Source organism: Serinus canaria, chromosome 6 (assembly GCF_022539315.1).
Source record: "Serinus canaria isolate serCan28SL12 chromosome 6, serCan2020, whole genome shotgun sequence".
In the NCBI taxonomy this organism is placed as follows: Eukaryota; Metazoa; Chordata; class Aves; order Passeriformes; family Fringillidae; genus Serinus; species Serinus canaria.
Window position 1 is genome coordinate 22022849 of NC_066320.1, and position 25679 is coordinate 22048527.

Consider the following 25679-nt stretch of genomic DNA (forward strand, 5'->3'; position numbering starts at 1 on the left):
TGATTTCATGGGGTGCTTTCATGGGGTTCCATGGAGAAAGACCTGGGAAAATTGTGTAAGCACCTACATGTATACTTCCACTTTAATAGTGGGGAAACCAATGCAGTTTCCAAACACTTCCTATTTTTCTGAAACAGAGAAGCTCCACAAGCTATAATGCTGCTCTAAGTACAAGAAGATTATTGCCATTGGACTACTAAAAACTAACATAAAGCAGGTACTTAGCATAACTAAGATTTTTTTTTTTAATGCTACAGCAGCCATTTGATTACTGGGCACAATGAGCTTAAAATCCAATGAGTCTACCTATTTAACTTCCTAGCAAAACTCCTGCAGCGCCTTTATGCTTTATACAATTCACAGTTAAACATGCTTTTTTCCATCTTTTAAGGCTAGAATTTATATTTCATGTTGAGAACTCCCTTCTGAAGAATGATCAAGTGACTAGATTGATCAAATTGCCAAAAGTTCAGCACTTCTATAAAGGTATCCATGGAATAGGCTTTTGGCAAGAAACACCTCTCTTCAACTGGCTCTTTAGAGACAACACCTGTACCACTTGCTCAGGTTCCTCTCAAACTAAGGACCCATGGCGTGGGAATGCTAATCTATTAAGTGTCTAACTACTTATCTATCTACAGAGGTATGACCTAATGGTCTGAAAAAATATGACCTAAAGAGCCAGGAATTTATGTTTGGTTCTGAAACTCTATTGCTGATCTCTCACCACCTTAGTTTTCCGATCTATAAGACAGGGGGGATAAAAAACTGCATGTACACTACTTTATGTGTGCATTCTGTGAGATCTTCCCAATGCCACATCTGAGAATAGCTGGGATAATATTTTCAATGGAAAGCACTACAAAGGTGTAAAAACCAGAACACTTCCATGTTTTGCTCTTATGCCCTCCATTTTCTATTAGCAATAAACACATAATCAAAGCAATGGCTTCAGAAAGTTATTTCAGTAAAGAGAGACAAATATCTAAATAAGAAAAGGGAAAACCTCAGCAGAGCAACCAGAAAGAGTAGTAGTTTTAATTTTAAAAATTTTGGTTATTCATGCATCGTTGTGGGCATTAAGAGCACAACTACCTGCCCTGTGGCTTGGGATAACTACCCATGCAATACATAGATTAGCTATCAGCTACTCCTAGACAAACCATGACAGTGTTAGATCATGCCTTGACATACAGTAGGAACACAAATTAAAATATTATGACATTCATACTGGTATTGAGCTTTTCATTCAAAAGCTATTATCTGTTTTGCAAACTGACCCTACGAGAGACCTCTCCAGCAGGGTAGGGTGGAACAGAACAGTTTTTTGAAAGACAGGGAGCAAGCTCCCTCTGCCTGCAGAAGTACCTGGCAGTGCAGTGATGAAGTCCCGCTGTAACATGGGTTTGAGGTATGAATTTATGTGTCCATGCTGGTAGTGACACATCTGGGAGATGAGGTGCTCCACAAACTCCACCTGGTCAGACTCGGACCACTGTTCAAAGTACTTGACACAGAGCTCCTTCTCCTTCTCATAGCTTGCAGACAGTTTTCTTTGCTTGGGCACAATCATACTGGAAGTGCCATTGGCAAGTTTCGTCTGTAAACAGGAAGGAGAGGAACAACCCAAATAACACATATGAGAAGAAACACAAGCAGTTGTACAATTTCTTTTAGAGGGCAGACAACAGAAGGCAAAAAGCACTCCGACATGTGAAAGCTGTCAGACCACGTATCCCGGCTGGTGCAGTCAGCCCGAGTGCAGCCTGCAGGACAATGCACTGCCTCGTGCCACAGCTGCACACAAAGGACTCTGGTCACATGGGAAACCTTCAGCAACAGTTTAACATAAACACAACTTTATTTAACATGTAGACAGTAAAATACATTTGGACTTCTAATACACATATACCAGTTACTTCAATGCACCTACAGCAAATTGCATTTGTACTCTGGTTTTTTTTTTCTTCTGAAGAATGCATTGCTGCTAAAATTCATAGGGAATGCACGAAATGGATGAAAAAAATTGAATTACACCTCGAGAGCAAAGCCAGCTAAAATACACCCTGACATTTGGTAAATACTTCTTTCACAGAATAAAATATTTTCAACTTTCTGAGCACTGTTAATATCTTGTCAGAAGGAGCCAGCTCAAAGAAGAGTTTCAGGGACAAAACAAAACACTGACATTTCAATTTACTACTTGATAGTAAGATATAAATTCTGCTTTCTAAATGATTTAACTGGAAGAAAAGTGTGCATTTTGCATTGCAAGGGTATCCTTTGTCAAAGTAAGATTAACCATTTGCTGGGAAATTATTTTTTCTTATACTGGTCAAATAGTTTCTATTTCAAGCTGAAAACATGTGATTTTCTCTCTTTCATTGCAACAGTTTAACACCAGACAGCATTATAACAACAGTCAATATTTTCACATCTTTTTTATTGTCAAAATACACACAGAGGTTCTTCATTAATTATCAAATAATTAAAAATAACTTACAGATATAAGAACACATAAAATACTGAGGTAGGGACGCCTTATTTTTGTTCTATAATAATTCCAAGCAGTGACCTTGCCAGGGGCCCTTACTAAATTTAAGGGAAAAAAATGAATCCCTAAATCTCTCTGCAAAGATATCTAATGAACTAAAAGGTATGTAATGATTAATCAATTTTACAGGAAAAGGAAAAACAACAAAAAAGCCTCTTTTCAGCAAGTGCCAAAACAGCAGGCTATTTAGAGACCACAAAATTTAGTTACCAGTAGTAGATTTGGAATGCAGACATTTGTCATTTTTTGGGAATTAATAACTCCTGAACTTCAATACCACCCAATCCCAACAGGAATCCTGACTTTGGAACACCAAAATTTGAAAATTTGAAAATCTACTTAACTGATCACCATATACATTTCATTTCCTTAGACATAATGCACCTAAATACTCTTTTCAACATTTCTAGAGAGCCAAACCTTCCTTTGGTAGAAAAAGACAGTAAAGAGCTGTGATTTTTAACAAGTAGCTTTTTTCTGTTTCTGGATTACAGTTTGACTTAAGCTTATTTCAGAACACAGAACATGGTGATCACACCACCAGTGCTCCATTCTGCAGCGCAATGTTTTCAGGTTTACCCCCACTCCTCCCTGCAAATACGTGGCTGTGGCTGTGTGTGGCTATGTCCAGCAAGATCATACAAGAAAAAGACAGTGAGGTACAATTTCATTCAATCCTCACATGGACAGCACTACTGCAAACAAGTCACAGAGCCAGTACTGGGCAGCAGGAAAGAAAAACTCTCTCTTGGGCCAAGAGAAATCACTAAAGAGACTGTGGGCATCAAGTCCTGTGTATGAAAGACTGGAATTTTTCTAGCAAAGGCCACAGTAGTTAAGGGCCTGGCAAAAGATGCTTACCAGTGGACTGAACGCCTGTGTTAAGGGATTCTGGTAATTTTTGCTGCAGTTAAACTGCCTGCAATACAGGCACCCCAGTAAAAATGCTGGATTAAGACAGTGGGGACATGTAACCTACAAGTTTGATCTCATTTAATTTTTCATTTTGTTTGCTGTGCATCTTACAAAAACAGATTGTCTCTACAAAGCATTCTTTAAAATCCTATGCAAGTGTCTTTTAATTTGAGGGACTCTGAAGTTTGACTAACATGCTGAGCCTGAGTAGAGCATACAGCTGATGTGCAAAGCTAATGAAAGTACAGCTCCTTTCACAGGGTGGCACCATGTTCTGGCCTTTCCTTGTCTTCTGAACACCCTTCTCCCAGCAGCCTTCAACTTCCCCAATTACCACTGGTTTGTGGTATCAAACAGAAGTTGCAACATCTGCAAATACAAGTCATGGCTTATGCATGTACAAATAGATGGCTTAGATGGGACAAAACAATTCATTCTGCCTGAACACAGGCTTCTTGGATAGGAATAACGAGTAAATTAAAGAATCCAGTGACCAGCACTTTTAACAGCTCTGGAAGTGGAACTCCAGATTTATAAAGTGGTTCTGCAAAGAAAAGAACATTACAGTGTTTATGTCCTAATCAGTGGACATGAGAACACCATATTTTTTAGGTTCATACTTCAGCTGCATTCTGATAATGTCACTTGAGACCTGGTCTGCACCCTTGCCTGCTCTGGTTTCACACCAAAAGGAGTGAGCATAAGTCCAGAGGTGTGCCCGGCATGGCATATGGTTAGTGCCAGCAGAGGATCAAGAGGACAGGACATGCCATGAACATGCCAGCTCTGCAGAGTAGAGACAGGTAAACTGACAGTTTCAAATCACTCACACTACAGTTTAGAACAAAAGTTCCAGAATTTTAATTTAAAGATTCCTGAAAATCCACTGGCACTTCAGTGAAAAAGGCCTATTACAAAAAAAAGCATCAACAAAACAACATCATCAAGCATCTGTACTATTGAATCACCTACAGCCTTTTCCCTCTGTTGATACAATAATCAGGCGTCACCTGAAAAAGAAAAACCTGTTCTACTTGCCATCCGCACTGCTAGGGTAAATATCCATCCAAATGCACTGTTCACAATCACATTTTCTATAAACTTCACTTCCAAAAATGGCAAAGAATAAGAATAAGCACTGGTAGATCATCATCCGGGAAGAAATTTGGGTGTAACAGAGCAAACTCCTAAGTTGGAACAGATGAAGCTTTACCAGCTCCCTTGTCACAAAGGCCTGTGTGTGAGGGCTGAGAGGTGCTCCAGCTGGCTCTGGGCACCATGACTCATCTGCAGGAATGGCAGAGGTGTCCTCTGACAGTGCTGAGCTGAGCTCATAAGCTGTGCCAGGAAACCCAGGGGACTGAGTGCCTCAGGTTGGTACTAGCTCAGGGATCCACGTACTATGCTCCAGTGCAGCCCGTAATTACAAGACCATTTCTCCAAATGGCTACATTTAACACAAAGCACATTTGTATGCCCAGTGAAGTAGAAGAGGACTAATATATGAAAGGACTTTAATCTAAATAATGGCTTGCAACTGTAGGAAGGTGCAATATTTCAACTCAGATAAATAAAGACTGGATAAATCTACTGCTTTGCATATGGAACAAACCAGCTATGGTAAATCACAGCTGTAACCCATATATGACAACTAAGGTTTCTTTTGGTTTTGTTCTGTACAGAGGACCAAGGAGCCTCCTAAAGCACAGAAAAAACCAGAACCAAGCAACTTTCCCAACTGTAGAACAACAATAGTGTTTACCCACCAATATGAGTGGTCACAACTTTTATACAGTTTTTTAAAAAATTACATCCTCTAGTCATTGCAGAAGACTTTGTTCAGGCACTTTTCACTGGGTAGACGAATTCAGGTTTTGTGTTACTCAATGCTAGAAGACATGTCCTCAAGTCAAGGACAAACTGCCTCCTAAAATATTAAGAATGGCTTAAATGATCTCAGCAAGGTTTGGGACCTTCTGACATCTTCACACTGAAAATACTGAGAGCTTAGACCACCAGTGCAAATTTCAGTTTCTCCCTAGGTAAGAGGAGAGGTCTTCTCTTCCATGGTCCAGTACCAACAGATCATACTGGGTTTCTTCCCTCCTTCCTGGACTCACTGGGACTAGAAGCTCTGACACAGACAAATGTCCTTTACTGCTTTTCTGCAACTGCAGCATTTCACCTCCAATTGCTTGCACTGCCCATTGTGGTTAAGTCACTGATCTAGACAGAGCCACCTTAACAGGACTTTTGGATGGGTCTTAGTGAAGGGAGGAAAAAAGAGGACATAATGTTTAATTATAAGAAATGATTGAAATAGGCACAGACATACCCCGGGTGCCTCTGCACTGCAGCAAGCTCTAAACTTGTTATCGTTAATGGTTTAAATTTCACTGTGCTAATCATTTCAGGACACAAGCCTTTCTTGATAATCTAATGAATTATTCCAACATCCTTCAGCAAAAAAAATCCTCCATGACAGCACTAATTACAAGACGTTTTCCCAGTGCTTATGTAAAATATGACAGAGCAGCAGCTTAGGGAATTGCAGAAAACTGCTTCTAATTTCCACTGAGAAACTGACAAACACCTCTCTTTCATCTCTCCCAGCTCTCAAGTAAGATTTAACTTTCTCATTTAGTTAATTACCGAGTGAGGATCATCATTTTCCCGGATCGGAGCGGCACAGAGCCTTTATCGTGTTAACTTGTGAACTTGATCGATGGCTGCTGCTAAAACTTAATAACTTCACCCCCTGGCAAATTGTAAGATAAATATAATAGGAGAAACTCTGACAGTAAAAACCTGCCAGAAATGAGCGCTGTGTTTATGTTTCTTTGCAGGCAGCAAAAAAACAACCGACAGCTTATTACTGGGTGCGTGTTACTTATATTTAAAAGACTCCAGGCAGTTAACTTTCTGCGTACTGTTCAAACTTTACTCACAAGATAAAAGACACTGGGGAAAAAAACCCAAGCAATGGAATGACAAAGAAAGGAACCACAGAGGTGTATGTCCAGAAGCCAAGGAATGTGAAGAAAGACAGGAGCTTCACAGTGGAAGCAAAGCCATGCTTGCCTCTATATCCTGAATATTCTTCAAGATTGACCACATTAAAAATGTGCAGAAATCTGAATCCAAACATGAAACTATTTTCACCAGCAGCAAAAAGCTCAGGATCAAGTTAGAAGCATGTGGGAAAAGCAGAGGGATTAAAAAGTACCAGCATGGCCATGGGATGATTTGGTTTGATGCCTGAAAAGGGGCTCTTAGCCAAAGAACCTCAGCCCAGCTGACTTTCCCAAAGTTACTTGTGTGGCCATGGAATTGCTTGCTACTGCCCTTGATGAAGTAGCACTCAGTGCCACAACAATGCAACCACAGCAATGTAACAAAAATGGTGAAATGGAGCTGAGGTATGTCAGCCCTCCATGGCTGATAAAGGCAGAGAGAGTTATTTGAGAATGCAGTTCAAAGGGTGCTTTTTGCATGGCCTAAAGGCAGTAACACCATAATTAAGAGGATACCGGTTCAGTTTCTATGGCTGGCTTCTTCTTTTTTAGGCTTACAATTACCAAATGCTGCAGAACTGATTCCCAGACTGCCAAGGCAAAGCAGAGAGGAAAGAAGTTCCTTTGCAGCTCTTCACTGGCAGCTCCCTCTAAAGAACTCCTTCGCTTTGAGAACTGGGGGGTGGTGAGGGGGTTGTCTCACCATAAAAAACACGATCTCATGAGCCATAGCACCTGAGAGACATGAGTAGGGCAGCCAGCTCCTCATTTTTCTCCTTTGTAGGATGAACCTGTTTTTCCAGTGTTTGAGTTGACAGCAAGGCTACAATGCTAGGTCATTAAACAACTCACTCCATTTACTTTTATTTTAAAAGCTCAGTTTAGAATCTACCCATTTCTGCCTGCCTCCATCTCACATAACAGCCTCTGTGAGGTTAACCATGGGTTTAGCTCATATATGGACTTACTCGCTCAGTAGTGAATTACTTTCCACGCTGCAAAGCTCACTGAAACATTCTGAAAAACGAACATAACCCAGAAGTAGATGATCATCAATCACATCTGAGAGTCAAAAAGAAAGCACCAGGAAAGAAACCACAGCATCTCTACTGTTTATTTTCAAGAGAAAATTCAAAACACACATACTGAAATTAACAGCACCCTAGGAACTAGCAATTTTGCTTCTCTGGAGCTTTAGGCTGCTTGTCCACATCTGGTTTCTAATCACACTGCAGAAAAGCTTTGTAAGAAAGGATACATCTAGATGAAAGATCACTGGAATTACGCTGGACACAGCTGCCCAACCTGCTGCACTTTCTGAAATCCTGGGAGGGCAATAGTTTTCAGAGGTACCATCTAAGTACCTATGATATGGTGTCAGCCTGGAGGGCACCTGGCTAAGGATATTACCCCAGATACAGAAGAGAGGGAAAAGGCTGATTTTGTTCAAGGCCAGGAAAAGCTGTAGGCACCAGAGAAGTAACATGGGGAGGCTCTCTTGGGACTCTTGGGACTGGGGAGACAGAACTGAGCCATGGGCACTTGCACATAGGCTATACAAAGAGCAGCAATAATACCTTGCTGGAAAAGATGCTCCCCTCCCACACTGCTACACAGTAAACAGCAACAGGGAGGAGATTAAAAAACTATTCTTTTAAGCTAATACCTAATGTTTCAGACAGGCTAATAAAGTTTAATTGTCTGGAATCTCATAGCTCTTACTGTAAACTTTCCTTCGATATAGATCTCCCACCTAGATTTTAAGTGTTGACAAAAACCTCCAAAATAAAATTTCTCTGATGCCAGCAATGGATGTGAATTGGGAGTCCCTCTCCTCCTCCTCATCTCCAAGTTGTCTTCGCAAATAACAAGCACTGATGAGAAATCTGCTTGCATCAGCACAGCACTGGCATATGTTACTTTCCCAAACTATGATCCCTAACCAAATGCCTACCTAAACATATGGTGGGGAGGGCAGGCACCATCACTCTTAAAGGGATAGATTTCAGAGCACACCTTTTACTAGCTGTAAAGTGATCATATACTAATTTCAAAGCAGACACTCCAGCAACAACAAATCTCTTCCAGGGGAAACCACCAAAGGAAATGCTTTCTTCCTTGGCATGGCTACCAGAACCACACTTGAATTGCTGGGACCATTACATGTTATTACTGTTAATGGAGGGAAGGAATATTCACATTATGACTTGGAGAACCAGTCTACTGAAGTCATCAGGTAATGGCCAGCAGCAGCAAAGAGCTCATTTATGTCAGGGAGAGGCATAAGTAAACAATGCTCTAAGCAGCAGTTTTACAGTTTTCTGGAACAGTTGCTTCTGTTTTTAAAACACTCAAGCATGATCTACTGCCTGAATGAAGTCACTATGGGTGTTACTGTTGATTTCCTTCTTAGTTCATGTGCTCCCTTAACAGAGAGAAAGGCAATCAGGAACAGGTAGATGGACTCAAATGATTCAAAACATGGAAGTAGCAGTGAAGACTGATACCACTGTGAAGAACACAAAGAGAGAGAGAATGATCGTAAAAACCTGTTATCTGCTCTCAATAACACTACTGAGACTTTCCAACCACTTGGTTCTGCCTATGTAAAACTTTCAGCACCAAGAAACACAAGCCCTCCAAGATGGCTTACTCAGTAGTATTTCCCATGAGTTTTTCCTTTGAGACGCATTTTGTTACCAACAACAAAGAGGGCATACGCACACCAAACTTCTCGGCCAAGGCAATGTGAGAGATTCAGAACTGGAAGTCAGGAATATACATACTGGGTATCATATAATATTTCCCAGCTACAGGAGTATACATATTTCCAGGCATACTGGGGAGATGTAAAAAACAAAAACCCAGCAGCATTCTGAAGAAGCACAAGATTCATGTATGTGCTCTGCTCCCACTGAAAATGTACTCCTTGGATCTGCTGGAGGAGTTGGCTACATGAGCACTCCCTAACCTATTTCAGTCAAAATAAGCTTGTTAGCAGAGACCTGCTATTTAAAACTGTCTACGCTAAAACACCTCATCTTAACTGAGAGCAGGCTTGCAGTTTTGCTGACAGATCCTGGAGGGCAGCAACTTGCAGCAGCCAGGTGAAGGCTGCATGGTATTCTTTTCCACCAGTACAGCCAGATCTAGAAGAGGACATCTCAGCAGCTTACACTGGCTGATACCAATACTACTGCTGTTAGCAGCTACCACAGAGGCAGCTGTAAGAGGACAAATATCCATTAAATATTCTTGTACAGTGCTATGTTAAAGTTGGTCACTGGTCTGCAGCCAAAATCTTGAGATTTTGCCTTGTAGCCTCCTATAACCTCTACAAGGTCATGCAATAACCCCTCTCTCACTAATGAGCATTGTCTTCTTGAGATGAGGTGTTCTGCTAAACTTTCAGTCAAACATTACCTTCCTGGCAAACTGGGGGGATTCCCATGGAGGACCCCTAGGATTGCTAAGGAAGATGGATGTGTTTCAGCTAGAGAAGACTGGGGGTTATCCACCAGCCTTCCACTACCTAAAGGGAGGTTTAGAGGAAATAGACAGAATCTTTCCAGAAGTGTTTTACGACAGGAAGAGGGGCAACAGCAACAGGCAAGCAAAGCTCTGGACTTTAAAAAGAAGATATTCAAAATATGAGTGGACAAACTTCCAAGCAAAATGGACTGGTTATGAAGTAATCCTCCTCTGAACAGACAGCTGAACTGCAGACATCCAGAGGTCCAATCTACCTTGAAGTTTTCTTTGACTTTATATCTTAAGATTGTGTTGGTCCATTCTTTCATTTGGTACCTGGCAAAAGATTAACGACCTGAGGAACAGACTCTAAAAATCCATGCTGAGGACAATGAATTCTGTATCTTCAGAAATTGCATTAAGTTGGGTTAGGCCACTTGCTGCTGATATGTGAAAGCACATGACAGAAGAAAGGCAGAAACCAGCAGCCTCTGCTACAGCAGTTGACCAGGTCTAACCATAACAGCTGCATATGCCTTCAGAAAGGCATATGCAGCTCCACAGCTGAGCAGACTTTATCCCTATCAGCTGACACTCAAATTGCATAACTCAGAAGCCCAAGTCACAGACTGTTCCACTAGGGATCCCTCCTTGGCTCAGTGTTTAGCTGCCAATAATCTTTCAAAAAAACACCTCAAACTAAAGGAGGGAGGAAGCTTTCCATTACTCTTCTCCCTATAGTAGACTCAATCAAAATGGATGTTTTTGAAAGTAGCATATAAACAATATAAATCCCCCAGTAAATTGTGGCAAAACAGATCTGCTAGCTTCACTTGGTCCTTTAACATATTGTATTTTCCACATAATGTTCCTCCACTCAAAGCAATGAGTCTGCTATTCCTTTTAGTGAGTTTATTAATAAACAATGAAAATACCATTCACCTATATTTCCCTTTCTACAAATAAAAAACAAGTTTTCTTTTCTTTTTATTCATCCCATTCTGAGAGTTACTTTTCTGTCATATAACAATGTTACCAGTGTGGAGTATATGATGTGAGAAATCTCTTCCATCCTCATGCAATGATGCATCCCATTTCTAAATTTATCTAACAACCACCACCATTTTCTATAACTTCTACTATAATAATTGGCTAAACATCTAAGAACCTATTACATGCTGAGTAAAGTAGCTTCTACTTCCAACAGTTTGAAATGTATTCTCTTTTAAATACCATTAGGTCCTCTATGGTGAGAATTTTTTCTCCTTTGTGAAAGGAAAAGACCATTAGACTTTAGCACTCTATTTGCTAAACATCTCAGTGATACCTCTCACTTGTTTTCTGTATTTTCAGGTAGCTCACAACAGCTGTATTAAATCTAACAATAGTACACTCACAAACACACTATTTGCATCTTCTCATCTAGGAAAAGCAATTTGGGCTCATGACTGGAAAAACCATATGCAACTTCCTGCTACAAAATGAACTTGAAATGTCAAAAAAAGTCAACGTTTTCTGCCACAGCCCAAACTCTGAGATGCACCATTGACAGCCTGTTCCTCGATCGAGGGGTTAGAGCTCCCTCTAGCACTCTTCACACAGAAGAGCCATAGATGCTAAGCTGTGACTATCTGATCTCACTCAAAACAGTCTTGGGTAGTGTTGTTTGTAATTTTTAATTGATTTACTTTTTTTGTCACATGCATAATTAAGAACACATCCACTAGCTTATCTGAAATTCAAGAGAAACAAGTGTCATTAGAAATTCCCTCTACAACTGATTAAAAATATTCAGATTGCTGTAATTAACTGATCTCTATTTTAAAATGTAATTTAGGACATGCTGAAGGATTATCATGTCAGCTGTGTGTACAATGTGAGATGCAGCAAGAAACTAAATGAAAAAGTTGTTGGAAAATTTTCAATTTTCACGGCATAAGAAAGTTCAGCTACCTCACCTCCTTTTGGCTGACGAACCTCCAATGCAGCTGACTGCAGTTGTGAATTACGCGTTTCTATTTCACATTAAATATTGAATAATGCCACTTAAGTAAAGCTAAAAAGGTGCAACAATTCTGAGCTCTGCACAATGCTGAAGACAGAGAAACATCTCACAACAGAAAGAGTGTCAGGCCTTTTCAATCATAGGTTATTACTTATTAATTCTTGATAAACTGAAAGCTGGCAGAACAAATGTAAAAATGAGAAAGGGAAATGGGAGCCAAGTCTTTTGAGTTTTATTCCTAACTCTCCCACTCCCTTCCTGTGCTGCCATAGGCAAGCCACTCCATTTCACAAGTCTGTCAGTTAAATAGATGTGTCCCAACACACTTCACACAAAGACAAAGCACTGCATAATGTTGGGAATGAAGCCCCAGCACCAAAGGTGCTGGTTGAAGGCAATGTCACAAAGTGACACCACACCATACAAGTGTAAACTTCCTCTTAAGTGTCAGCAAGCAAATCTGTCATGTGAAAGCTAAACAAAACAGACTCGTTAGTAAAGGCATGGTCTCACTTCACCAGTTAGAAAAAATGCAGCAGTACTAATTGTTTCCACAGCCTTCCAAAGCAGAACCAATAGGCAAGTGTTATGAAAAAACTTCACGTTGAGTTTTCTCAAACTGAAACACCCAGCTACCACTCCAAAATCAATACAGACATGGCAACAACTCACATTCTGAAGCTAAGGGCCCTAGGGAGGATATGCTTTAGGTAAGTTTCTTTAGTCATCACAGCAATTCTGACGTGTAACCACCGGGGGACTTCAGAACACCACCTGGGTTTAGAAGTTTGTGATTTTAATATTTGTATGTGACAGAGATGAGGAAATACAGTAGGATGTGCTAGGCTATCCACAGCTACGTTTTTATGTCTCTGACAAGTCCAATAAGAAAGACTAGAAGTAACTAGACCCGAGTAGATGACAGAAGCACCTGACCAAAACTTCCCAACATCGCCTGCTGATGTCCCTCAGTCCCATCTGTCAGCTGTCCTTGCCATTTTGGGCCCGAACTCTGTACACAGTCCTGCTGCTGCACCCAAATCCTGACACACAGACCTTCCTTCTGCAGTACAGATGGCATCCAAGGCCATTCCTTTTATCCCCTTAAGAGGACTTGGAGAAAAGCATTGCCAACAACTTCTCTGTCCCCAGACCTCTTGCACATGGCAGGAAAGGATTATAGTGTGACATCTGACCTGTCCAGCAGCAGTGAAAGGACATCCCAAGTGAAAGCAAGATCTCTGCAGTTGCAGATCAGTTGGTTGGGTTGGTGACCTTCAGCTGGGTGTCTCTTGGGCTGACACCACAATCCATCTGTTCTCCCCCCAGCTCCACAGAGCTGTGGCTTAGGTCTGAATGAGACAGGTAAAAGGTGGTGCTGACCACCCAGCAGGAATGCAGCAGCAGCAGCTCCCCCCACATACACGACCAAGTACTGAAACTTTTGAGGTCTGTGATCACTTCTCTGTGTATTAGCAGCAATATATTGCCCTTCCTTTTATGAAAACAGCTCACAGCTGTTTTTATGTCTTTGTTACTTCAGGACTACATAACTTGAGGTGGTCCTTGGTGCTATCTTAGGAGATAAAGGCAGGCATAGCTAGGGCAAAAAGAAGTCCCTCTTATGCAAAGCACGTGCTGGCTTCATTTCTCTGTGTAGTCTGAGACCTCAGATTGTAGGTAGATGTTCTGTAGATGCAAAACCCAGGAGAAGCAGGTACCTGGCAGTGGAGCTTACTTGAGAGTAATGAATTCAATATTGACTATGCTGCTGTGAGCAGAAGATTGGACCTCCTGAGGTCTTTTCCAACCTAAGTGACTCTGTATTTCTAACCTCACTGTCAAAGCTCATATACACTTAACAGGCTTTTGGATAGTTACAATTGTCGGCTGTTGATGTATAAAATTTCTCATAAGCAAAATCTGGAACTCTTTAAAAAAGATGCTGTATAGGGAATAATTTTTTTTAATATGACTTTCCAGCTCTAGGGTTCACAAGCCTTTGGTGTTCATTTTTTGCAGCCATTAAAGACCAGGTTCTTCAAGAGTACTGCAGATATACCTGCCCTCTGGCTTTACAAGTTGAGAGCAAGCAGTATTCATCTGTTCAGACATCCAATACTGACTTTCAATTACATCCATCCAACTATTAAAAAAAATTTCAAAAACTATCGATTTTTTAATGATGCTTGTGTTCTCTAGGAACTACTGCTGATACTCTCCACAAATTATTAAATTCTAAACAGATCTTCATTTATGACCTGAACCAGTTTCAAAACTCAGGTTTTAATATTAATTAACTGCCTGTGAAGTCAACTGAACTTTGAAACACTCCCATTACAACCCACCTCAGAACTATTTGGGATTACAGATGATGATCCAGAATAGGGCTGACAGATGTAAATCAACATGGCAGGAGAACAGCTTGATTCAGCTCTGTAGTTCAAACAATTTTGTAAAATACAGTGACTTGAAAGAAAACAACAAATGCACATAATTGGCATTAATTAAGAACATTTTTATTACCTACAATCAAAGACCTATAAGGAAGGTTTACTTGTCAGAGAGGGAGCTTTCTTTGCTGAGAAATTACAAGTCTTAGTTAATTAACCATCTAATTTTTTGTAGTATAGTTGTTAAGTGGTTTTCACTTTTATTTTCTTCTAAATGAATGTTAGTCTAAACAAAAGCAGTTGTTTAAAGTGAGAGAAGCGAGGTCAGAAAAAAACAATGCTGAAATATTTTAGTCTTGTTTTAACTGAATTCTCAGTTTGTCGTCACTGTTACAAAGGTTTCATTATGTGTTGAGAAGCAACAGGAGTTTTTCAGACTTTAATGTTATAAGAAGACAGTTGAATCTGAACCTGTGCACAAACATTTAGGATAGACATGATGTATTTCAAAAATTCAGGGCATCATGAAGGCAACTTTGCCTGCTGGGCACAGGCAAACAGCCTAGTCACATGAGGTGAGCAGGTAAGGACTACTTGCCTGTCAAGATTCATTATTATGGTAAAATTTTAAAAATTGCAGCCACTTAGAATACTATTTTCAGGACTGTGAGCACAACTACTTTGCTGCTCATTTTTAGTTTTCCTCAACAGTAAGGCTCAGCAATGCATACAGTGACTACTGCTGTCTCCCTTGAAGCTGCAGCCTCAACGAAGCCATCGGTTACAAGCAACAAGGGACTGCCTGCCTTGCTGAAGTTATCTTAGGTATGAGCTTCCACAGGCAGACTAATTCAAATCTATTTTTGTAAATTACAGATTGTGTTAAATATACATGAAGGAAAATATGGAACAGTTGCTTTTACTGCACAACGTGAGTTATTTCCCATTACAAGTTCCCTCCGAGAAAACGATAAATTTTAAAACCTGCCAATTAGTGGCAGTGACTACTGATGATTCTGTATTCCAGTCAAGCAGTAGTATTTGCTGAGTACTGCACAGGGCAGAACAATATTCCAGGAAAATCAAGGGACCCTGATACCTGACAATAACAAGCTGAAGGATGCAGTGATTAGTCCAAGCCCTCTCTTTCATTTAGAAGGATGGCGGCTGTGTCACTGCATCAGCCAGAAGAATTAAATCTTTACATGTATTTAAGACTGTCAATACCTGAAGTACAGTTCAGGGCAATAATCTGACAACTTTTGCCTAAGAGAGAGCCATCAGAAAAGTAAAGGTAAATAAATCCTTCCTAGAAAACAAAGTCCTCAACCACAAATGCTCAAACATCTTTTCTCTTCCATTTCTTAAATCATACAACTCCCTAAGGACCACTCAATTTGTCCTAATAAAACAAAGCAGGTATGAGAGCTCTCTAAAACTATATGTGGATAAACATCAAAAATGGAACAAGAACTATTAAAACAAAAGGAAGAAACAAAGAACCAGTGGTACAACTGGGTTCTGGAAAAATCTTCTGATGGAAACAGTGGAAAAAAAGACTGCAGACCAGACCTTAACTGACTATAAGATGAAACTCAGTAAGTTCACCAAAGGGACAAAGTAGTATCTAGAAGACACTGAAAAGTAGTAGTATCTACAAGAGGCTGGAACCAGTGACCTGCAAGGTTCCAGAAGGTGGAATCATAGAGTCATGGAGGCTGGAAAATACCTCCAAGATCATCAAGTCTATCTGTTAACATTGCCAAGTCCACCACTAAACCAAATGCCAGATATACAAGCCTTTTGAATACCTCCAGGTCTGTGGCTCAGCTTCCCTGGGCAGCTTCCAATGCTCCATAAAACTTTCAGTGAAAAATGATTTTATAATAGCCAATCTAAACCTTCCCTGAACAACTCGAGGCCATTTCCTCTTGTCCTGTTGCTTGTAACTTGGGAGAAGAGAGTGACTCTCACTTTTTTACACCCTCCTCTCAGGCAGTTGTAGAGAACAATAAGGAGCCCCTGATCCTCCTTTTCTCCAGGCTAAACACCCCTAGCTCCCTCAGCCACTCCTCACAGCACTTGTGCTCTAGACCCTTCACCAACTCTGTTGCCCTTCTCTGGACTCGCTCCAGCACCTCGATATTTTTCTTATAGTGAGGGGTCCAAAACTGAACAGGGGATTTGAGGTGCAGCCTCACCAGTTCTGAGTACAGGGGGATGATCAGTGTCCTGGTCCTGCCAGCCACACTACTTCTGATACGAGCCAGGATACCATTGGGCTTCCTGGCCACCTGGGCAACTCTGGCTCATGATCAGCTGCTGTTGACCAGTACCCACAGGTCCTTTTCTGATGGGCAGTTTTCAGCCATGCTGCCCCAGCCTCTAGCTCTGTGTGGGGTTGTTGTGATCCAAGTGCAGGACCTGGCACTTCACCTCACAGCTGGCCTTGGTACATTGACCCAGCCAGTTACAGATGCAGAGATCCCTCTGCAGAGCCTTCCTGCCTTCAAGAAGACCAACACTCCACCCAATTAAGTGTCATCTGTACATTTACTGAGGGTGGACTTGATCCCCTTGTCCATATTGTTAATAAAGATACTAACCAGAACTGGCTCCAGTACTGAGCCCTAGGGAGTACTACCAGTAACTGGTGACCAGCTGAACCTGACTCCACTCACCACCACTCTTTGGGCTTGGCCAGTTTCTCCAGGAGAATGCTGCAGGACATGACATCAAAGGCTTTACTGAAGTCTAGGTAGACACATTTACAGCCTTTCCCTTACCACAGATCACGTTGGACAAGCAGGACTTGCCTCTCACAGCCCACACTGACTGGGCCTGATCACCTGTTTGTCCCATATGTGCCCCATGATGGCACTGAAGATGATCTGTTCCATGACCTTCCCCAGCACCAAGGTCAGACTGATGTGCCTGTAGTTCCCTGGATCCTCCTTCCAGCCCTTCTGGTGTAACGAGGCTGGTAATGTCTTGCTCTGCAAGAGACATTCATCACTTCACAGCTCAGAGCAAACCTGAAAAGGCACAGATGCAAACTTGCTGATTGTCAGCTGAGCAAACTGACTTTGAATGAGTAGAGAACACTGATGGGACTGTGCACTCCACTTTGTTAATACACAAAGATGGGGCTTTATTCTTCTCCCATGAATGACTTGAAGAGCTGTCAATTTTCAGTCCTGGCAAGTGCCCAGTGAGCTTGAGCCTGAGATTTATGAAATGTACAACCTACACCTTTCCACCATGTGCTGAACTGCTGAGTTGCACACAGGAACAGTACCTATTCTGGTGGTGTTTTATCCATTGATCTTGCCTCCAGGAAAGTCCCAGGTAACTTCAGATTGCACTGAGGCCAGATTCACTGTGCTTGTCACTGGTTTCACAGGATATCCCTCATGGTGTCTGATACATTCATAATAAATATATTACATGGGAACAGAGAATATCTCTTTTCATACCTTCACTGCCTCCAGGTAAACTCTCACAGGATCTGTAACAAAGCTTTAAGTTCTTCATTCATGTGACGTCTGGATGCTAGATGAAGATCCAGATGTGAGTGATGCAAGTGACCTTGGAGTCCCTGATATGGAGTCACTTTTGCTGGAGGAGTTGCCTTCAAGTCACTAACTGGGAAGATCAGGCCAAGATCTGCTGGGCAGTAAGATGTTGCAACTATGAACTCCATTTTCTGCAGGGCCAATTGTCTGTTGTTTCCACAATTAGAAGAAAATTTACACGGTTTATTTTAATCTTGTTGCTGTCTTGTGCCTTTAACTGATCAGTTACGTGGATATAGACTGCAGTGGCTATCTGAAAACTCCTGAGATTGCAAAGAGCAAAATTTCAGACTCAGGTGACAGCTGGATCTCAGTATGACACCAAATCAACTCTTACAACCATCAAAACCTGTCCTGCCAGCTGATAGTGATTTACTTTGAGAGAATGGAGATGGAGGCAAGTGTCTGACCTCCACACAACTATTTATGTTGAGTCACCTGAGGTCCCACATAAGACAGACGAAAAGTTCTTTAGTGCAGTATCAGGAAACTCTGAAAATAAATGTGTCTCCACCTGAGGACAGGATTTGAAGCATGTTGATCTGATTTTTCATACTAGAAGGGATTCCACCTGTCAGGACTTGATCCAAAGAAGCTACTATGGTAATAAGTGCCAAGAAATAAAGGTAATTACATATTTGGAAGTAAACTGAGGGCAAGACATCAGGTTGTCCTATGAGAACTGCTGTACTCTATTAAGCATTACTGTAGGATATGAGACTGCAGACTCAACAGTGCTGCTTCCATTTCCCAACTGATAACTTACCTATGCAATCCATAAATTCACATTCCTCTGACCCACCTTCATGGGAACTACAAGACATATGTCAGGAACTAGTACTTTAAAATATGCACTAATTTCATTAGTACAGCTAAGGTTTTATAATCTCTTAAAAGACAAATTACATTTTGGAACAGTTTACAAGTAACTGGTTAGCTAACAAAAACTAACTGCTTTGGTTAACAAAAACAGTTTAGCTAACAAAAAAACCCTAATAAGTAAACTTACAAAGTTATTTCTTTTAAAATAAATGTTATCCTTGTGTTTTAAAGTTATTAATGAGTTTAACATACTCAGACTTTATAGAACAGATACTATGTTTCACTACCCAAGAAATAAAATTGCTATGTATCACACATTGACTCATACTGCTTATATGAGAAGGGACAGTTAAAACCAAGTGAAAATTATGAATCTCAAATTTTAAAGTGTTTCACCTATAATAAATACTACTGCATTAAGAAAAGAAGGATTTCTGTGGAAGAGTATATGTATATACTGTATGTAAAAGAGTATAAAAAAGAGTATTAAAAACCTTTTGCCATATGAAATTTGCTGTTACTTTTCAACATGCAAAAGTCAGGCTAAATTGAGTCTGAAAATTGTAACTTTTTAACAGTTTTTATAGAAAATTTAAAAAAGAGAGGAATTTAAAAAAAAGTTGCTGATATTCTCTCAAGAGCTAGTAGACAGTTTGCTAGCCCTCAGAGAGCAAAGAAAGAAATTATAGTCAGATTAAGTAAAATATAGACCCAACCAAGAAATTTAACACTGATAAAAACATACATTTGCAAAACCCAGCCAAGAGCTAGAATGAATTATTTTACTAGGTTAAGAAAGAATTAATATTGGCTCTACGTTCATTTTAACATATATACAAACATTAACAATCCCAAGGCTGCCTATTAGTTCACAAATGACATATTTACAGTATTTATGACATTATACCCCATGTTGGGACATCCCATTACAGAGTCACGGTGGTAAGCTCCATATTTAAGGTGGATTCTGCAACACACTGCATCTTTCCAGTTATTCTCCTGCAGCATGATTACTTTGGGGCAAGAATTTACCACTTGGTTTCCACCCACAGGGGAATCTCTTTGGAAGATGACAAACTGATTTAAGCAGCTGTGTAATAATTTACTGAGTTTTGAGTTTTATTAAAGGAGAACAAAAGCCATTGAGAGCTTTTGGTGGTTTATGACACAAGAAGAAGAAAATTTGGCTTAGTAACTGTCCACTTTCTCTTTGACTTTCCTCTTGCCTCCCACAAGGATCATATTTGACTGCAATTAGAATGCAACCATTGGTAAGTTCATCTTTCCCAAGATGTATGCCTAACACAGCCCTTAAAAAATGTACCTGGTCTTGGGGAGAGAGAAGATGCCACAACAACAGAGCCCAAATCAACGTGAGGTGTATATAAACAAAAATAGTGTTTAAATACAAAACATGCTTCAACTGATACCACATTTCTAGATTCCCAAAAGTCTAATGAGGAAATGTTAAGCAGCATTATCCTTCTAGAGATGAAAGAACTGAGAAAGAAAAGCAGAATATGGCAAAGACAAAAGATATCTCAAAATCTGGTGTTGTAATTCCTAATCAAATATTCCCCCTGTGAGACCTCATTGCTTACTACAAATAAACTATTTCCTCCCTAAATTTCAGTTGTTAAAATAACTTTTGAACTTCTCTGCAAAAAAGGGATGCTGTGAGTCCAACACTCAGCCCAAGAAACACTGGAAGCATTAATTAAGGTTTGTGAAGCACTGAAAGTGTAGGGGAAACCCCCAGGAGGCAGTCCCTATTTCCATATTCTGACCAGGATTTGAAAGGCATGCAATAAATACAGCCTGAGGCACAGAACAAGCCATACAAATAAAATAAAATATTGAACAGCTGTTTGTTAAGTGAATACAGTTCATCCCAAACACCAATTTTTTTTCTGCCTTAGGCTGCAGGGAGTGGGAGGCTGAAATAAAATGTTACTTTGAAGGGTTAAATAGTGAAAAAGTTATAGAAAATTGGAACTGTATTGTACAAATAAAAATATTAAGACAATCTTTACAAGCAGAACTCCAAGCCCCACTCATTATTATATTAGAAATACAACTGGTTAGATAGTACAAAAAAGCCTATGTTTTACCAGGTTAACTTCTGTGTGGAGATGCAGTGTCTTTCAGCTTTTAAAAGCTATGTGGACACCACCAAACTCATACAAAGACCTCATTTTATAAAGAGGGGTGAGAAGAAAAGATTACATGGCTCTTACAAAAGTTGGAATGTTCCAAATACTACAGTAAGCAAAGATGGTGAGATCTGCCTGGAACTGAACCCCAAAGCAGCCAAGCTCACCCCCAGCAGCTTTCTTCCCCAGCTCACTGCTGCCTACCCTAAGTAGGCAGCACGAAGCTGCTGCTGGGAGTGAGCTCACAGCTCACCCAACAGCCCATACGGCTCGCTGGGTGCAGGGCGCTGGCTTTTGCCTTCTCTTGCAAACTGACAAGAGTTTATTTGCTTTTCAGCATCACAAAGTGGAATACCTCAAAGTAAAGAGAGCCTGTGTTCTGACTGGAAAAACGAAAGGAAAGCAGCACAGCTGCTGTGCGCAGTGTGATGGAGCCCCACTCTTCTAGCGCTACAACTTCTTTGGGTATCATGGGGAGGGAGAAAAGAATTGCCTGAAAACAACAATACAGAGAGCAAAGAAGGAAAAACAGGAACTGTGGTAATCAGAAGGAGCTGCATTCCCACTGAAAACACAAATATTATGTTCTAACATTTCTTATTTTCCTTTTTAGAAATTGCTCTGTAATATCACTTTCTGCCCCACCACATTATTTTTTTCCCTTTACAAAAATAAAGATTTTCCTAAGACTGGTATTCAGAACTGACAGCCATCAACTCCAGTATCTGTTTTTAGAATGCACTTGAAAAAAACTGATTTTCTTAAACCACCAGGAAAAAAATCAAGTCAATTTTAGCAATTACAGCAGTCAAATATTTTTAATTATAATTTCTTGTTGATAAGTGAATAAACAAAAAATACTGGGGCAAAAAAACACACTGGAAAAAAACCAACAAAAAGGAGCATTAGGAAATCAACCCAGTATTTGATGTCTCCTCTTTTTTTGCTGCTGAAAGCCACATGGTACACAGTATTTTTAACTGAGGAGTCTTGTTTCAAATATATGCTGAGGAATCTTATTTCAAACATATACTAAATAAGGAGAGGAGTATTAAAACAGGCAGTCCCTTACTCTAATTTTATCCATCTCCCTCCTCTTCTTTCCTTGATGCAGTGAAACGTTAACACCAAACCCTGTCTCTCTCTCTCTCTTTTGTAAACAGTGATCAACATTTTCCTAAATGACCCCTGAAACGACCTACTTCGAAACTACTCATTAGTAACAGCCACGTTTGCAATATTAACCTGGATGTGGCTGTTTATTAAGATCTTTTAAGGGGGTTAGAATGAAGACACACTGCTGGTGTACAGGGAGCACAGAAGGGGTAATTTAAAACCCATGTTTTTCCTCCCCCTCGCCGAAAACATGCCCAACATTGTGCAGCTGTGCTGCCAGCTTCATCACTCCCTCCATCTCCACTCTTGCTAATTAAAAGGTTGATCACAGAACAATGCTCTTCTCATTAATTTCAGCTTTCTGATTGGGCAGGATTCCCACTCGCTCCGCCTGATCTTTTCCACACTGCTGAAGTTAATGTGACAGGAGCCCGAAGATGGATTACCCACTGCCATATTGCCCATCACCTCCAATCAGCAGCTATCGGGGTAAACTGATTGTTCTAATTTGCTCTCATTATTTTTACAATATCAGGAGAAAATAACGCACACAGCTCACTGTCAAAGCCGTGAAAATCAGCCATTAGTTAAACCCAGACACTGAGTGGCTTTATTAGAAGCACTGCAGTTTATTGATTCAGCTTCGGTAAACTAAGATAATACCTGTCCTCTTTAAACACACTTTTTAAGGTGCACTTATGGAGCAAGAAAATATTTATTAGGATACTTTTGGAAATGCTTGCTGTCTCAGCCTTTTATTTTGATATGCTGGCAGACAACAAAGATTAAGAACAATGGAAGCTTGACTTCCACATAAAGAAGGGCAAAATATGCAGCATTATCTGCACGGCAGCCTGCGTGCACGTCTCAGCTACTCTTCTACAGTTTAAATAAAAATCATCTCAGGACTAGTGGGGCAGGTGAATATGTAAATACACCCCATATTCACACAAAATACAGTACTACCATAGAGGCAGACATGGTACAGGCATGATTGTGTGAGCTGTATGTACAAGGTCAGTGATTTAGTATTGGGTTTGGTTTTCTGTTGGTTTTTTTTTTGGCTAAGCAAAAGAACCTGCATAGCCCAGCATCCAAACACAGGGTCTGAGAGAAGAAGGTCCAAATAAGAGAAACTCTTTTGTATGGCTGGGAGCTACTTTTTACCCTGCGCAAAGGCATTAAGCTGCCACAATTTGGGAACACATTCAGAAATGTCACTCCACACTAAAGCCTCACAGGATCCCAGAGTGAATGAATGAATAAAGTATTGTTAGCAGTATGAAGTCAGGAATTTTTACACCACAGCACTGTTTAAAAAACGCCAAAAATTCTGGACCTCTGACTGTCTCTATGTTGTATATAAAGGGTCATACTTTATTTTGCCTGCTGCCTATCTGCATTTTAGCAAAGGGAAATGCTAAATAATGGGATTAACAGAAATATGATACCTTAAATCTTGCTAAACATAAACCCTTAACTGGTGTCTACGATGCTCTAACTGGCAGTGTACTCCAAGAGTGACAGGCAGAGCACAGCAGACTGATTTTACTTTTAAATAATATCCAAATTAGATTAGTTCTTTGTGTAGATCTGCATGAACCAGAGGGGACATTCATCATTGTGCCAAAAAAGTTAAATTCACTGGGGTACGCTCAAAGTGAATGGTTCTAGACCTACGTTTTATCTCTCAGATGCATCATCAAGATGCTGTGCCAATATGCATGAAGCCAGCTAGGAGCTGCAAGAAAGACAACGGGAGAGAGTAACTGGATAGTAGAAAAGGTTTAATTTTTTCCTTTTTCGATTATGAATTGCTTGGGACAGGATCTGTGGTTTCTCTGTCTTGTAAGCACAGAGCATCCCTTTCAAGATTTGAGCATCCTTTTTAATATTTAAATGGCTTAAATATGAAGAAGGGTATTCTCCTCCTGCCCCCCTCCAAACCAGATGTAATTCTAGTTCCCCCTCCTCCCTCTGATGTAATTTAAAATGCTACAGTTTTCATTACTGCTTTTTAATATTTTTAAATTCTCATCAGCTAGAGCCGCACGTTTGGGGTTTGATTTTTCCTCCCTCCCAGAAAAGCCACCTCCTAGCTTTGTTTGGCATCTCTTTTGACCCTTGCTAATGGTGTTCTCTTGGAGGGGCGTGCCACGCTTTTCCTCTTAAAATTCCTGCACTGAAAGACTGCACCACACCACACTCCACAAAACGTGCTGATGGCACAAATTACAAGCCCCCAGCCGAACACTCCAGCCCCCACCATTCGGGCAGATTTATGTGGGCTCTTGCCGACGTTATTACAAGTCAGAGTTTATTGGGAAATTGTTACATTATGCGGAGTGTCTAACAAATTGCTTATGCTGCTATAATTGGATTACAACAGCCGCTTGCTCCCACCGGTAAGATTAGGCAAGTAGGACTCCTGCCGATCTCTGAGCGTTAGCAGTAATTTTATTTGCCTTGCCTCTCTCTTTCCTAACAACATGCCTCTTTCCCTGCCAGCTGTCTGCTGAAAAGGCACAGGCTTGTTCCTTGGCCCTAACAATGCAATTACAGCCCTGCAGATCGCACTGTTTGTGCATTAAGTACAGAGCCAAAACGAGGCGAATTGATCGTTTGACTTTTGGAGGAGCCATGTGATCTCTGCGTGCGGGTGATCCGGCATGCACCAGTGGGCAGTGCTGCAGTGCGCGCCTCACCATGAACCCGCTCCTCGCTACCTCCCCTCCCCTGCCCGCTCCCAACAGCAACGATGTTGGAGCTCATCCCACCTTAGCCCTCCTCAGGCTACAAAAACAGCCTCATTTTTGGGTGCTCTCTTGCTAGGCTGAACCCAGAACTCACTCTGCCTTCTGAAATGCGATACTTGGCCACATCAGTGGCTTCCCTGCAGTGGGCTACACTAGGAAACTGTTACTACAGCATTTCATACCACAAGCTTTAGCACAAGAACTGGACATATTTTCAAACAACTTTTTTAATTATTGTATTTGAAAAATACTAAAAATACATCTAATATCATGTATTCGGTACCATCTGAGGGTGCTGTCACTGCAGCACTCTTAAAAAGCAATGCTTCCCATATCTGCTACCATTTATCACCAAAGCCACCGAAGACTTGGATTTCAAACTGTTTCACATTTCCAGCATGAAGGATCCTAAAGTACTTTGTAAATGCAAGTCCAGTTTGGTTCTAACACTTACCCTGGCAAACACTTCTTACAAGCTTGCAAGATGTGATGGATCTGGAATGAAGACCTCAAGGCTATAATTCTTTATGCAGAGTACCCATCACCAAACCAGCAAACACACAGCAAGGAACAACAGCATGTGATACTACACATAATGTAGTCGCAGAGGAATTTTGATTAAGGATGTCAGGTCAAGTTCTATATTTTACAAGACTTCTATTACATCTTCACTGTCTGTACACTGAGGATTCCAAGATGGTTTCACTTAGAAGAGACCCCTGCAGTTCTTCAGCTCAGCCTCCTGCTCAAAGCAGGGTGCTTTATGAGGTCAGATCAGGTAGCTCATGGCTTCATTTAGCCTGGTCTTGTAAACCTCCAAGGATGGAGGCTGCAGAGCCTCCACAAGTAACCTGCTCCAGCTTGACTGTCATCACCACAGGAAAACTCCTCCTTGAAACCACTCA

The 25679-nt window shown here is 40.8% G+C and overlaps 1 protein-coding gene across 11 annotated transcripts in view; it reads right to left on the reverse strand.

The window, feature by feature from the left end:
• Positions 1-25679, reverse strand: part of BTRC (beta-transducin repeat containing E3 ubiquitin protein ligase) — a 119127-nt gene that overhangs the window by 27249 nt on the left and 66199 nt on the right. For all 11 annotated transcript variants that reach the window (XM_050976038.1, XM_050976035.1, XM_050976034.1 and 8 more), the window contains one exon: positions 1369-1600. In XM_050976038.1, coding sequence (XP_050831995.1) covers positions 1369-1600 — 232 coding nt within the window. The remainder of the gene's footprint in view (positions 1-1368; positions 1601-25679) is intronic.